At 32.8% G+C, this 16,000-nt stretch overlaps 3 protein-coding genes across 4 annotated transcripts; all 3 read right to left on the reverse strand.

Moving 5' to 3' along the window:
* Nucleotides 1-353: 353 nt before the first annotated feature.
* On the reverse strand, nt 354-3,715 carry LOC21400733. 2 transcript variants are annotated; one of them, XM_024165944.1, is made up of 4 exons: nt 3,585-3,715; nt 1,852-2,267; nt 1,606-1,722; nt 354-687 (listed from the first exon to the last, which is right to left on the reverse strand). In XM_024165944.1, exons 2-4 carry the CDS (start codon nt 2,221-2,223, stop codon nt 610-612), a joined length of 567 nt encoding a protein of 188 aa, XP_024021712.1. In that variant the 5' UTR covers nt 2,224-2,267; nt 3,585-3,715; the 3' UTR covers nt 354-609. The 2 variants fall into 2 exon arrangements, with proteins under 2 accessions (XP_024021712.1, XP_010096932.1); XM_010098630.2 differs by having other exon boundaries at nt 3,489-3,715.
* A 2,400-nt stretch (nt 3,716-6,115) lies between these two features.
* LOC21400734 (probable calcium-binding protein CML11) lies at nt 6,116-7,245 on the reverse strand. Its single transcript, XM_010098631.2, has one exon. It carries the CDS (start codon nt 6,870-6,872, stop codon nt 6,375-6,377), a length of 498 nt encoding a protein of 165 aa, XP_010096933.2. The 5' UTR covers nt 6,873-7,245; the 3' UTR covers nt 6,116-6,374.
* A 3,410-nt stretch (nt 7,246-10,655) lies between these two features.
* On the reverse strand, nt 10,656-14,186 carry LOC21400735 (plastoglobulin-1, chloroplastic). The gene is made up of 3 exons (XM_010098632.2): nt 13,444-14,186; nt 11,401-11,596; nt 10,656-11,149 (listed from the first exon to the last, which is right to left on the reverse strand). Exons 1-3 carry the CDS (start codon nt 14,040-14,042, stop codon nt 10,838-10,840), a joined length of 1,107 nt encoding a protein of 368 aa, XP_010096934.1. The 5' UTR covers nt 14,043-14,186; the 3' UTR covers nt 10,656-10,837.
* Nucleotides 14,187-16,000: the final 1,814 nt, after the last annotated feature.

Here is a 16,000-nt window from a genome sequence, read left to right on the forward strand (position 1 = left end):
TTTTTATTCCTCAACTTCATTAATAAGAAATGAAATAACCGCGATAGAATCTGGTGGACACACACTTACATACCCAATCACTTGAGAAGTCTACTCGATAAAATAGAGATTAACAACATACAATGAGCCTCGTATTTTTAATATATACAGAATAAACCTTTCTTTCGATCTCCTATTATGTGTTATAAGTTTCGACATTACTTTCGTATTTCACTCAATAAATCTCCAAGAACGTTATTTATTTTAACTCCTATTATAAATGTTGAAAACTTGAAAATAGACACAGAACAATACACATAAACATTCTTTTAAACAGGTAAAAAAAAAAAAAAAAAAAAAAAAAACCCTTAATCTCTCATATCACAAAAGTACTGGTATTGCACAATTATAAAATATGAATTCGTGTCGGCTTTGTCACACTCAATTTCCTAAATAGAACAAAATTTACTCTTCCATTGTTTTACATGCAAAACACTGTGGAATGCATTACAATTTGTAGCTAGTATTTCTCAAATAAGAAAATTATAGAACTACGACAATTATACAGTAAAAAAATAACCGAATCTGTAAAGAGTTCACACTTTATAGGGCATCTCAGGGTTAAAGGCCCTACAGATAGCCGTCTCTCCTATCTTGCTCCTCAGCTTCCTTGTTAGCAACTTGAACAGATTTGAACCACAAGAATGCCTATATCCACTACTAATTATTAGCAAAGGAAGAATTTGAGGGAAATGACATATATTTTACATGTCAAGTACTTTTAAGATGCTAAAAATCCAATTATGAATCTCATAGGAAAAAGAAGTAACTTGTGTTGGAGCAAAATTTCAGCCAATACTGAATGCAACTATGCATGCACTCGAACAAATAATTTGGATGGAGTGAATACTTTAATCAAGAATGTGACAAGAGCGCTTGTAAAACACCAAGGTCCTGTTTGTTTCCGTTTTCATTTTCATTTTTCACATTTTTTGAGACTAAAAAATGAAAACGGAAACATAAAATGCGTTTGGCCTAAAAATTTTTTAAAAACGAAAACAAAATCATTTTTGTCTTTTGTGAAAAATTGAAAACGAAAAAAATGTGTTTTCATTTTCTCGTTTTCATTTTTTAAAAACGGATTTCATTTTTTTTTTCATTTTCTTCTCTCTTTTCTGAAACCGTTTTTGTCTTATATAATGATGTTTATTTAATATATTATTATTTAATATATTTAATAATATTATTTATTTAATATATTTAATAATATTATGTTTTCAAAAATTAAATCACCAAACGCAGTTTCAGTTTTTTTTAAAACTGAAATCAATCTTTGAATAAAACTACCAAACGCATTTCAGAAATAATTTCAAAATGAAAATGAAAACGTTTTCATTTCTATTTTCATATAGAAAACAAAAATATTTTGGAACCAATTCCAAACGCACCTTAAGAACTTTGCAAAATAAACAAGAGAAAACCGGAGTTCCAGAATGATATCACAAAGCATGAGTATTGAAATAAGTGTTTCTTGAGCTTCCTTCTTTAATGCCACCCAACAACTTGCATTTGTGATGTATAAGACCCTAATTAAGAGACTGTTTTTAGAAAATCAGGGCAACTTACAGAGGTAGGAAGGCCGGTAAAGGTGAAAAATCCGAGCAGTGGAACATAGAATATGCTATCTGGGTTCACTACTCCGAAGACAGGCCTTTGGTTTACATACTCGAAAATAGAACCTATCTGCAAGTTTAGAAGTTCAAATTAATCTGAGAGAAATTATATAGTAAGAATCATGCCAAGCATGTTAAAAGGAGTAACAATTCTACAAAGGAATGAAATCTTGAGAAGGAATAAGAAAAGGGGAGTTACAGCCGCAATTGCAGTGACCGCCGAGGCAAGTAAATAAACGAAAAATGGAACTTCAAATCCACTTTCTGATGCGTCTTTCTTTCCTTCATCCCGCGCCCAAGGAGGCGGCTCGTCTGATTCGGGTTTGGCCCAAGAGGGCAGTGTTTCTTCAGACTTGCTAGACTCTGCAGAACCTTTGCTAACAGCGTAAACAGTAAACCGATGAGATGAATCGTTCTCTTCATAACAACGGCGGTTTTGATTTCCCTTTCCAGTGAGTTGAACCAGTATCCTTTGTCCATCACCTAGGAATGATCTGGGATATGATCTGTCATTCTTTTTGCAGCCATGGATTACTTTTGAACTGCACAAAAACAAGACATTTGCAGCCATATCTGTTTGTTTCTCTTGCTCTCAGCCCCTCTTTTCTCCTGTTTCTGTTAAGGAGCACATAAAAAACGTTTGCTGTTAAGGGCATGAGCCACTTAGACTAGAGCTCAAAAGGGAAACTGGTAGTTTTCTTTAATATACTAATGTACTTGAGACATATTATAGAGAATGTTAAACACTAACAGCTCCAAAATTTTGCATATATGAGAAGAAATGATATGCTTCGCTTTCCTATAACACTCAACTTTTGTTGAAATAAAATATGCAGTTTAATATGACATATTTTTTGGTTAAGAATATTAATTGTAAGAAGATATTTCCAACACATAAGTAATTGACTGCATAAGTTAACTAAGTTCTGTATCAGTCTGGTTTGTTGCTCCTATTTTCCAAGACCCAAATGCCTTAGTAATGCAAAATGAGCAAAATGAGTATTTCTTCATCTATACTGTCTGAGGCCTTCCCTTCTGTAGTCTTTCTACATTATACCAAATTACTGAAAAATTTGCTCGCTAAAACTAATATGTTTATTAATCATTCCTCCATAATATAGAAAGTTCTATTTCATTACTAGGGGTTTTCATGGTCTTCATTTTCTTATTACCAAATCAAGCTCATAATTTATCCCAAAAGATATGATTCGTTATAAATTCAATAAATGCAAAGGCAAGGGCTTAAGTCCTTCACAAACAACCAATCATACGTGTAACATGTAGAAATAAAAAAGTATAACGTGACATTTATCATCTCTAATAATCACTATAAAAGCTGATAAAAAAAATGATGACTATAAAAGAATAAATAAATAAAAAAAATCATTTATATATGGATCAAAATTACACCTCTTTAAGTTGCATAAAGTAAATATTTATTCCAAAATGTTGCATTACAGGACTGGTCTCACGAAGGGCCAGACAAACCAGAGTGTAAATTAGGCCCAGTACCACTTAGTGATACCCTTTTAGATGCAAATTATTGTTAAACCTTCATGGAGAAGCGGTATATTTGAATACCAGCCCTCTAAAAGTGGTATTCCTCCAATTCACTCGCAAACCAGAAGACATTACAAAAGACAACACAACCCACGTAATTCTTAACCCCTACTTCTATCCCTCTGAAAGGAACAAGAAAAGCTAAGCAAAATTTCTTTAACCCACACATTAGCACATTACTGAAACAATACAATTATGCCCTGGACACCATTAAATCGTCAAAAATGACATAACCCACAACAGCTCAACAGGAGAGAGATTCTCACAGAAGGTTACCTAAAAAGCTCTTTATCTGGTCGGCACCCAATGAACCAAAATTGGTTTTCGCTTCTAAGATTGGCAAAAGAAATACTCTTTAATTATGATACTCACCTTAGTACCCAAGGAAAATTAATGGGTAACTTTTGCTTTCTTCAAATTGGTATGTTTGTGGTTCTAAGCCTACATGCAGTCGCTGACTGGAACGAAGGATTTTTTTTTTTTTTTTTTTTTTTTTTTTTGGGGGGGCTGAGAAATTGAAATGAATAAAGTGAGTTATAAGCTCTAGGTGTCCGTTTGAGATAATTTGTTTTTGTATTTTTATAAAAAAAATAAAAAATTTATTTTTAAATTATATGAGTTTAGATTTTTATTTTTTATTTTTGATAAATATTATTTTATTAACGTAATTATTTTATTTAAAAAGTTATGAATTAAGAATAAATGGTAAAAATTATAATCTATGCACTTTTAAGGAGTATTTGTCAAGATTATTCGTGTTTTTAAATTGTGACTTTTAAATTAGTGTTTTGATAGTACTTAAAAAAGTGCTCTTATATTTAAGAAGAGTTTTTGAACATGTTTAAATAAAAAAAGTCAAAAACACTTATTATTATAAAAATTAATGTAATAAAAAAATATAGATGAAATATTTAATTTATTATTCACAAATAAAATATTAAAAATATAAATAAAAAAAACTTTTTATAATATTTTTTTCTTAAACATTAAAGAGATAATTTATTATAAAAGTACTTTAAAAAGTTAAAAACACTTTAAAATTATCCTTCTAAACAAATTTAAAAGTGACTTTTGAATTAAATAAATTAAAAACAACTTTTTTTTAAATCAATCAAAGCGGACCAAAGCTTCTCGTGGCTGTAGTGGGGAGATTATAGACTTAGAAAAATAAAATAAAATATCCTTTTGTGAATTTTGACTCGTTTCTCCAAGGAGCTAGGACCACCCGTTGGTGCTAAGTATGGATTCAGCTTTCGGATCATATTTGTTGTCTTCAACAAATTCCATTTACATCCCCTTAACTTTTATCATATCCTATTTTCCGCCATAACTTTCAAACATATTGTTATTATTGTCTACATTTCCTAATCTTTCTAATAGCCCAAAATTTTGAATCCTTATATATATATATATATATAGTCCAACTTTGCACTTTTTATCCTGTTAGCTATTTTCTTTAAGTCTAGTTTTTATTTAGAAATCATTTTATCTTTCATCATTCAACTAATATAATAAGTAGAGCATAGAAAATTTTATTATGTGACACCTCGATATTATTAAAATGTTATCTTATAGTTTTAAAACTTGTAAATACAAGTACTTTGCACTTGTTAAGCATTCATTTTTTTTTTTGAAGGGAAATTTAAGCATGAGTTCCAACTTCCAAGGAAAAGTGGGAAATTGCAAACGACATCAACCATAACATAAAAGGATGGCAAGCTCCAAGCAATGGCATAAAATGCGGAAAGAAGAGTTAAAAGAGCAAGAAACGAAAACGACATTCACGAAATAAACGACAATTTTATGAAAAACAACAGTAATAGTATAATACTAAAGACGGCATTGTACCAAAAGCTATAGAAAGAGTTAACCTAGGAACGACACAAGAATGTGAAAATGACAAAAACAAGAAAACAAGAGAGAATTGACAATGATATAATAAACGACAACAGAATTGAAAATATTGACAACACAAAAACGGACAATGACCATAAAAACGGCAATTACCTAAAAGAACGGCACAAACATTAGACAGAGTATGGTATCATTATGGTCCTGAGGAATGGAAACAAACTGAAAATGGCACCAACGCTAAAGCCTAAAAGCAACAAAGGAAATTCACTTCAAAAGGACAACAACATCAAGAGACAAAATTGCGACACTCAGAACCGACCTCAACAACCTATACAAGAATGATACGATAATGGCCTTGAAAACGACAATAATACAAAAACAACATACTGGAAAACAGCAAGAAATGAAAACGACGTGAACATAAAAAACGACAATAAGGTGATAAAACGATAATGTGCTGAAATAAAAACGAAATGGCCTAATAAACGGAAAAAGGACGACAAAAATTTTGTGATAAACTACAATTTCTTAAAAAAAAAAAGGAGGCAAGCAACATAAAAACGACAATTTCCTGAAGGAACAACGGCAACATAAAAACGACAATTGTCGGAAGGAACTACAGCAACATAAAAACACTTATTAAGTTGCTAAGTTGGAAAATGCGTCAATTCAGAGAGCCAAAGTATCAAGAATTCAATAACAAACTTAAATTTTTGAATGTTTAAGGTCCTAAAAGTGATTGACGACTTGTTAAAAATGGGAAAGTTCAGTACTTCACATCTTTGTAATTGCTAAGTTGGAACAAGATCTTGATTAGTGTGACCGTACAAATATTCCAATCCACAACTTCTAGCAGAAAGAAGAGATTCAATAGCGTTTTCATTGCAAATATTTGTTTACATATCTTGATCTTCCTTTCTCAACGGCAAAAGGAAGAACATCGCCCCTTTTCTACAATCATTATTATGTCTGAGAGATCAATCAAAACTCCCCCATTTTTACTCCAACCCCACAAAACCAAAATCACTGTCAAAAAAGTACTAAAATCTTTTCTGTGTCGTTCCAATTTTATTTTATGAGAAGTCCCCAAACAAACCCCAAAGCATCAAAAATCAAAATTACAAATAATTTACATCATTCCAATTACGTTCTAAACAAATTTGGATTCATAACTCAAAATTAAAGTCATTCATATTAATAAAAGAAAAAAAAAATGTTTAGAAAAACAACAAAACAACAAAAAGGCCATAGCATATATACCCTACCTTTAGTACAAAAACAAGAAAATTCCCCAATTTCCCTTCTTTCTCAAGCCCATGAATTATCAAAAGCCGCCGAAGTAATTGCATGAGAGAACTCCTGGAAGCTGATTCTCCCATCACCGTCGATATCGGCCTCTTTGATCATCCCGGTGAGCTCCTCCGCCGTCAACGCGTGGCCTAATCTGGCCATGGAGTGAGCCAGCTCTGCTGCCGTGATGAAACCGTTTCCGTCCCTGTCGAACATCTTGAACAGCTGCCGGAGCTGGCCTTCCGTATAGGGAGACTTCGTCGAGAGGATCTCCGGCGACACGAGTCCCACGAATTCGGAGAACTCAATCAAGCCGTTGTTATTGGTGTCTGCCTTGTTGATCAAGTTTTCTAGCTCGTCGGGGCTCGGCTTTAGGCCGAGCGACCGGAGGAGTGATCCGAGCTCTAACTGCGTCAGGCTGCCGTCGTTGTTGCGGTCAAAGGACCGGAAGATCTCGCGGAGCTCGGCGATTTGATCGTCGTCTAGCTTCACTGGCCGCTGGTTGCTCATGATCATAACAAATAAAATGTACCTCAGAAAACAGTCTTTTCTTTCAAAGGCATAAACTCTTTGGATGAATCTTTAGGATTTTGACAAAATTTTCGTGAGAATTAACAAACCCTTTTGTCTGTTAAATCTGATCTCTAAGTGAATGAATCAAAATCTTGGAAGGATCCAAAGATCTCCTTGGATTTCGTTCAAAAGTGGTTCACTCAAAAGTCGGATCAGATTTCACATTTCCGGGTAGAGCAAAGATAAAAACATCTTGGTGGAAGAAACTTGGTGGTGTATCTTTGTCTGCAAATGATACACACGTATAATTAATAAGTTGGTTGAATTTTCAAACTTCATTTCTTTTTTTATTTTTTTTATTTTGAGTTATTGCCAAATTGTGAAATAACAAGGTGGTAGATGAAAGGTTAAACTTCAGCACCACATATAATAATATAAATATACAGAGACATCATCGTATGGTAATATTACATTACTCCAAAAAAAAAAAGGAAATTCTACGATACAACAAGATATCGATAACATTCTGTTTTGAATCGTAATCTGTACCAAATTATATGCTTAGTTTCGTAATTTTCTTTATTTTCATTCTGATGTAATTTTTGTCAAATCTAAGTTGAAAAACAGATAATAATACCCTACTCGAGAAATGTTCAAATGCAAATATATATATATATATATAGTTATATATGTAGAAGAATTTTCGTATTTGATCGATAACATTCTGTTTTGAATCGTAATCTGTACCAAATTATATGCTTAGTTTCGTAATTTTCTTTATTTTCATTCTGATATAATTTTTGTCAAATCTAAGTTGAAAAACAGGTGATAATACCCAACTCAAGAAATGTCCAAATGCAAATATATATATATATATATATATAGAAGAATTTTCTTATTTGATTCCCGAAGAAAATGCCAACGAGAAAGCGCGGGAAAAGTGGCGAGAATTACGTGAGCAGTGCCCACGTCTACCTGCCGGCCTAGTGGTGTCCACCGTTGGACTTGATCAAAACAAAGCTCATCTCGTGTGGTACTCTTCTTTAGGAGAATGTTGGTAATTGGTATTTTTGCACCAATGAAATACTGACACGTCCTCAAATGAAAAAGATTAGAATGTAGTGTGAGTTGAAATTACGAAATTAGACATGTAATTGCTGTCGTGGCAGGGGGACGTGTCGGGATTTAAATGGATGAGAGATTGTCGAATTGAAAAGGTAATGAGGTCAAGGAATGTTTCCCCAAAAATTGATTAAAAGATGAGTCATTGATTGGGAACGGTGGTCTTGGTGCATGGCCTGAGTTGCGTGATTTTGGGACAGTTGACAACCCTCCATTTGCTTTTTTTTTTTTTTTTTTTTTTTTTTTTTTTTTTCAAACGATTTTTTTTTTAATGTAGAATAGCTATATAGCATTGTGATAGGGTTAATTTTATTTTTAGTCCTCAAATTATAATCAAATTTTATTTTGATCTCTATTTGAGAGAAATATCCTTTTGTTTCTAGTATATCATAGGGATATATATGCTTGAGTTTTTTAAGCTCGAGCAAATTAATAGCTCATGGTGTCAATGCACTTATGTGACATACATAAAGATTATTTTGTTAACATACCACTAATAAATACTAAAAGAAGAATAGTTGAGGTACGCCAAATGATAGTTATTAAAATTTGGTCATAATAGGTAATGTGATAATTAATTTGGCTTGTGCTAAAAGTGAACATAGAAACATTTTTGGCAAAAAGATGAAAAAGAGAATTAGCGGTTTTTTATGTCTCGTTTATTTTATCAATTTGAGTTTTCAGTTTTAGATTTTTACAGTAAAAAACTCTTAGAAAATGTCACTTCATACTTGTTAGACTCTGCAGAACCTTTGCTAACAACGTAAATAATAAATTGATGAGATGAATCGCTCTCAGAAAATGTCACTTCATAATTGAGGTACGCCAAATGATAGTTATTAAAATTTGATCATAATAGGTAATGTGATAATTAATTTGGTTTGTGCTAAAAGTGAACATAGAAACATTTTTGGCAAAAAGATGAAAAAGTGAATTAGCGGTTTTTATTTCACTACAATCCAGTTTGCTTCTAGACATTCAACTTTATCCCTGTATACGCCTTGAACTTTCAACCATGTCTGACTTGCCACTTAAGCTTTTGGACATTTCCTATTTTACCCCTGAATTTTCAATGGTGTATCATTTCTACCCCCACACAGTATGGCCACATTATATAATACTATCTACTTTCTGGACAGTTGTCCTGGGGAGAAGGGCGGAGGGTTTTCTTATTTTTATTGTATGGAGAGCATTTTCTAATTTAAAAGAGGTAAAATAGGACCTTTATAAATTTATTAAAAAAGCAAATATTAGATTTATCCTATCCTAAAGGAATACATACAACATACCAAACATCTATTGTTTTCTCCATTATGCGTCACATTTCTTGGTCTTAAGGAGTAGGGGTCGTCATGCTGTCTACAAATCTAGATATGCATTCGTTTTTTTTTTTTTTTTTTGGCTAGAAACTCGAGAGTACTTTGATGCCTTTGTTTTTTTTTTTTTTCCTCTTAATATTGAAAGTTGAATGAAAATTGATCAAGACAAGAGAGGGTAATTATTGATAAGAGTTAGGTGGAGGTGTCCTCACTATTTTTTTTTTTTTTTTTAAGGAATGCTACTACGGTTAATAATTTTATTTAACTTCCATTATTCCATTATGATATTTGTCTTATTGTTCAAAGACATAAATGACTTGTTTGGTTTTTGGTTTATGAGGGCACGTGATGTCTTTTTATTTCCCGATTTCTTCGTTCCAAAGTCAAGATAATGGCTTAGTTTGGTATTGCTGTAGATTTTGAAAAAAATCACTTTTAGCTGAGCTGAAAGAAAAAACAACTGTTACAAAAAGCAGTTTAGTATTTGGCAAACTATAATTGTAGTAGGTGTGTTGGTTTCAAAATCAGTGTAATAACGTTTGTTAAATTATGAGGTTTAATTGTTGTAAATAATTAAAAAATACGACTATATTATATTATACTATAATATAATATATATAATTACAATATAATATATATTTATTATCATATTTAATATAATACAAAAAACTATTATTATATAATTATGATATAGAATATAATAATATTATTAAAATAATAACTGAAATAATTAAAAATAATGATTATATTATATTATAATTACAATATAATGCATATTTATTATTATATTAAATATAATACAATAAAACTATTATTAAATAACATATTATATAACTATGATATAGAATATAATAATATTATTAAAATGGTTAATATAATTATAATATTATAATATTTCAGTTATATATCATATTATACTTATATTATAATTATAATATCATATCATAATTATATTATAATTATAATATCATATTATATGATAAAATAATAATATTAGAGTTATTAATATAATTATGATATTATTTATTACAATATTACTATTATATTATATTATAATATTATATTATTATATTATATTATATTATGATTCTGAATTTTGAACGGATAAGATTGTAAATTTTAAATTTCATTAGGGGAGTATTATGAAAGTTTCATTAAGTGTACTAATTCCTACACAATCTAAAAGTTAAAATTGTCTTTGGACTGCTTCTGACTTTGACTGTAGATTCTTCAAAAAACACTTTTGAGGAGATTTACTAAACATTAAAATTAACGTTTGCTACAAGCAAAAGCTGATTTTGGGAGTGAAAAGTAAAACCAAACTAAGCCAATGACAACTCTCTTGTGTTAATTTACGTTCTTTTCCCTGAGCAGCTTGTAATAGCAATTTATTTTGTCAAAAAAAAAAAAAAAGTACATATACAAGGTGACACCAATACCATATTTTTCTCTTTATACCGATGAAAAGAGAGAGAGAGAGATATCACGTGTGTATTTATGGATACACCGCACACATAATGTATCTGGCTACTGATATAGAAGAGGACTTCCTTCCTTAGCAAGCACAAAGAGACCGCCGTCCCCTCTTGAGATTCGAAAATCCTCATCAAGGTATGTTATGAGAAGCCAGGACTGGGTCCTCTCACCTGGAATAGGAAGCCTTAGAGGCGGCTGACCCGAAATAGCCCGTGAAATATTTGCCGCAGCCTCCTGAATAGGATTGAGAGTTTGCTGCAAAGGAGACAGGCTGATTTTCTGCCCAAAAATATCCACCTCTCTGGGGAGATCGACACTAGACTTTATTTCTGGAGCTTGAAAGGTACCTTCCTTGAATTGAACCTGATATATTGATGAGTTAGCTAGAAAGTTAATGTTACTCATCTAAACCAATGTGGTAAACTTGTTGACCAGTTCTACATTATCAAGAAAGGCTTCTTGGTCTATAAAGCTTAAATCTGTAATTGGTAATCAACCAATTCGGTTCTAATTCATTCATTATGTCCTTTTTTTATTTCGTTATTCACCATAGCAAATTCAGTCCTGGTAGAATGTCCTCAAGTCAGATACCAGAGCAAGTAAGCTAAGGATACCTGTATTCGGAAGGGACTGCGAACTTCAAAAGTAGCGGTTGCACTGAATGAGAAAGTCGAAACGGGGCTGGACAGTGTGGTTGAGTTCACAATAGTGAGATTGCTGGTGTCAATTGATTGGCATATCTTATCCACTTTCAACAATGGCGTTGAACCTGCTGCCAAAAGTGGCAACAGCTCAGAAAACCCAGTGTACCTGATGAAATCCAAAGGAGTCTTCAGTTAAAAATATATACGTGTGTGTGTGTGTAAAAATCAAATGGAAACTAAAGAGGAACAACTGCAGTTGATAAAATCATAATGAAAAAGAAAAAGATAATAGCATGGACCACGCAGTAGATATTCTAAACAGGCCACTAAATCAGTCATTTCCTAGGCCTCCATATGAAAATAATCAGACAAGCTAACATTTCCCTCAACATTCAAGACTTGGTTCCTAAAATTTCCCACTTTCACAAATTTTACACACTTTGTACTTTTGAGGACTCTATAAATGCACTAGTAAAATTATAGAAACAATCTGTTCCAGTACCACACCAGTACAACATTCCAAAAAGCATGACCACTGACATAAGGTCTTTCCCCGTCAAATCTAACCTGGGACTTCACTAGAAATCATCCAAAATAGTAGTTGGCACACTGGGGCAACTTCCCCTACATCAAAATAGCCAATGCTACCAGAAAACAAACCACAGCGAGCAACTTCATGAGCCACTCTATTGCATGAGTAGAAGATGAGGAAGGTTTCACAAAAATGTCTGGGTTGCATGAATAGCCATACAATTGATAAATTTTAGCCATCCATAAATTAACAGGTTAAGATATGCAAAACAATTTCGCCAGCAGATACACTCAAATATAAATGAAAATCTAGAATAAGATTAAGTACCCAAAATTGAAGGGAAGGAAAATGAAACGAAATAAAATAGAGAGGACGAGAAATTCTAAGTCATGGGATTGTGATTGGCAAGCATCAAAATTCCATAGTAACAATGCAAAACATGATCATCAAAACCTAAAGCCAACTTTCAAGCAAAATCTAATACCATAGCTCAGCCCTCATCTGCCATCTATATTTTGGAACCAAGTTTCTAAAAGTAAACTGTTAACTAAACAGCCAACCAATCTTTTATATGAGGTAGTTGCGCAACCCCAAAGTTTTTCAAACGCAATGAAACATATCCGCAACTCTCTTGCCCCTTGCCACCTTCCTTTTTTATTCTTCTCCACTCCCTCAATTTAAGATGACAAACTCATTTTCTAAGTTCCCAAATAACTACGTAGAAAACTCAAACCATTTACATCTATTATGAAGCTGTTCCCTATCTGTCATCATTCCCCTCTCTCTATATATTGCTCAAAACTCAATAATTCCTATCCAAAAAAAAAAAACAGAGAGACATTCAAACATTGAGAAAGATAGTGAGCATACCCTGATGTAGCATGATCCCAATTTCATTACCACACATTCAAACACATATAAAGCCCAACTCTTCCCACACAACAAAAAAGAGTCATTCTCTTAACATGTAGAAACAATATCATCATCTCAACAACTCTGCAAGGTAAAATTTCTGAGCTAATACTAAAATTTGGTATTTTGGTAAAACATCATTATCCAGTGCAATTTTATACATAAGCTAAATTTAACATATGTTATATATTTGGTTTCTAATTTATCACCAAACACCCATTTGTTTCGCAAGTTTGATTGTTATTAGTTGATATGTTGAATTTTTCACACACACTATCATTTTCAAGTTGTTTAAAAATTTAAAATTTACTTGTACAAGTTCTAAAGCTTAAAATTTATGAAAGTATTTAAACTCCGTTTATTTCACCAATTTGAGTTTAAACTCTTAAAAATAGTAACATTTAACTTTTTATTACAGTAACAAATTCTCCCTAAAAAACAGTATCATTCAGTAAAAAATTCTCACATAAATCACATTTCAACTCAAACTAAAAACTTGAATCAGTAAACTAAACCTAAACGGCGCTTAATATGTCACTGCAAAAATCAGAACACAAAATGAAACTTACAACAAAACCCAGTTGCCACCAAGAAGTTCCAGTGCTTGGGTCGGGGCCGGAGTCGGGTTCAAAGCCTCCAACTGGTTTACCAGCTCAAGAATCTCCGCTCTCTCCTCCAACCTCGCCCGAAAGCCCAACTCAGTCCCATAAATACTGTCCACCAAACACCTCTTTAGCTCCAGAAGCTTCTCCTTCACCAAATCCTCCTTCGTTTCAGTCTCAGTCTCAGTCTCACCATCCCCAACCTCACTATCTCCACGGCCATTGCCGATTCCTCCGGCATACCTGTCATCTTTCCCCCACTCGTCCTCGTCCTTCGGAGGGTCCGAGGCCGAAAGCTTCGTGTACGAGGATTCAGGCTCGGGGTCGGATTTCTCGCCCCATTCGTCGGTGACCTTGGGCGGATCGTCGCCGGAGGGTTCATCGTCGGAGAGGGAGGAGTGTCGGCGGAGGGAGCGGAGGCGGAGGGCTCTGGTGGGTGTGGTTATGGAGGGGAAGGAGAGAGAGGAAAGAAATGGGAATGGTTGTTTGGTGGGGATTGGGGAGGAGAAGAAGGAAGAAGAAGAAGAAGAAGAGTGTGGTGGAGAGGTGAAGAGTAGAAGAGCCATGGCCGTGGGGTTGTTCGCGTTTCGTGTTTGTGTCGTTTTCTGGTCTGGGACTGTAATGAACGAACGAACGACTATTTTTTCGGTAAAAGTTGTGGAAAAGGAGGAAGATCTGTGTGTTGTGGTGTGGTGGACTCGTGGCCTTGTTGTTTGTGGGCTTTTGAGTTTTGTGTCCGAACAAATTATACTCTTTTAACTTCTTTTTTTTTTTTTTTTTCACTAAAAAAGTAGGGGAAATCTATGGTAGGGGGATGAACTTTTCTCCTACGATAGAGTACAATCCAATAATGATTGTGGTCAGATTTGTTATGGGGCCCGTGGTTATACAAAGATACATGGCAGGTGTTGCCCATCAGCCATGAAACAATCGGCTTGAAATCTCTAGGTCCGTTCATTTTGCTGATTTGAGTTTATAATTTGAGTTGAGATGTGATTTTATGTGAGAGCTTTTTACTATAACAAAAAAGTTAAATGTGACTATTTTTGAGAGCTTTTTACTGTAACAAAACTCGAATTCTAAACTCAAATCGACGAAATGAACGAGACCCTAATTTCTCACTAGTACCCAACTCCATTGCCAACAAAAAAGAAATCATTTTTAATTAAGTCCTAATATTCAAAAGTTAGAATCTTGGTTAACTTGAATCGGAAACAAATTAAGTAAAATAATCTAAAAAAAATGATAAGAAAAGATGAACAAACAAATCAATAACGAATCAAGTCCTAATATTTAAAATTTGGAGTATTGGTTAACTTGAAATTGTAACAAACTAGCAAAATAATTGTGTTTAACTAAAAAAATTGTTATTCAACTTCTACTCTCTTCCCATCTTTACATTCAAAATAACTAGTTTTGATATATCAGAGTCATGAGCTCTTCGTCAAATCTAGATTTGAATCATCAATGGTTCTTGAAGTTGGAGAATGCAGGCGAAATCTCCCTCCCGCGGTCATGATTATTGTCGATGTGGCAATCAGCAACCAGCTGCCTCTGAACAACGAGATCCAACCTCGACGTCGATGCTTAAGAGCTCTGTTCGCCATGGGCTCGCCCACATCAAATCTAATGCGTGGAGTTTGCATTTCCGTCACGATCTTCATCACTATCAGATCTCTCTCTATGTTTCGATCTCTTATCATCATAATTAGAGAACACTGGTGGTCCTCTATTTTTTCCGATAGGAAATTAACTAGAAATTTTTTTTTAACTGATGAGATTGAAGCTTTGTCATTTTTTATGTTTTATTTCTTAATTTGATATTGAATCATATGTGAACAGTTTTATTTTAATTTGGTAATTTTTAATCTTTTTTAACCGTTGGATTGAAATTGTAGGGTATATAATTTGCACCTTATTAGTAGGGGAAAAGTACACCCCTATCATAGAATCTCCTAAAAAAGTATTGGTCAGTTTTAGAAAATAAAAAAGTACAAAATTGTTTCTGTAGTTTGAATTTTTTTCTGATTTATTGTGCTTTGTCGTCTTTAAACTTTTCTGGTTGTCTTCTAAACTTTTTATTTTAGTAAATTACTTTTTTTTTTACGAAATTAAGTAAATTACTTATTTTTTTAGTATATTACAAATTTTGTTGACGGAATTTAATAAATTACTTATTGAACTTAATAAAAAGTTACAAAATACCACAAAATCAAATGATTATGATAAAATTTGGACAAAAATTGCCTTGGTGCACGAAATATGACATGTTCTGTCGTTGTTTAAAAACTTCAATATATGTTAGGTGTGTTTTCGTTTGATGTTTAATAATTATCTTTTGGTAGTCTTTTACACTTTATCAAATTTAAAAGAAAATTCCTAAAACCTTTATAAGTATAAAAAACACTAAATACTAAAAAAGATTAACCTTTGACATTTGGAAATTATAAAGATGTATGCATTTAAATTCTAGATTGTTTACAACTAGGCAAGTAAACATAACAACATGGGTTGACAACAGGTT

The sequence above is a fragment of the Morus notabilis genome, unplaced genomic scaffold (genome assembly GCF_000414095.1).
Source record: "Morus notabilis unplaced genomic scaffold, ASM41409v2 Scaffold332, whole genome shotgun sequence".
Taxonomy (NCBI): Eukaryota; Viridiplantae; Streptophyta; class Magnoliopsida; order Rosales; family Moraceae; genus Morus; species Morus notabilis.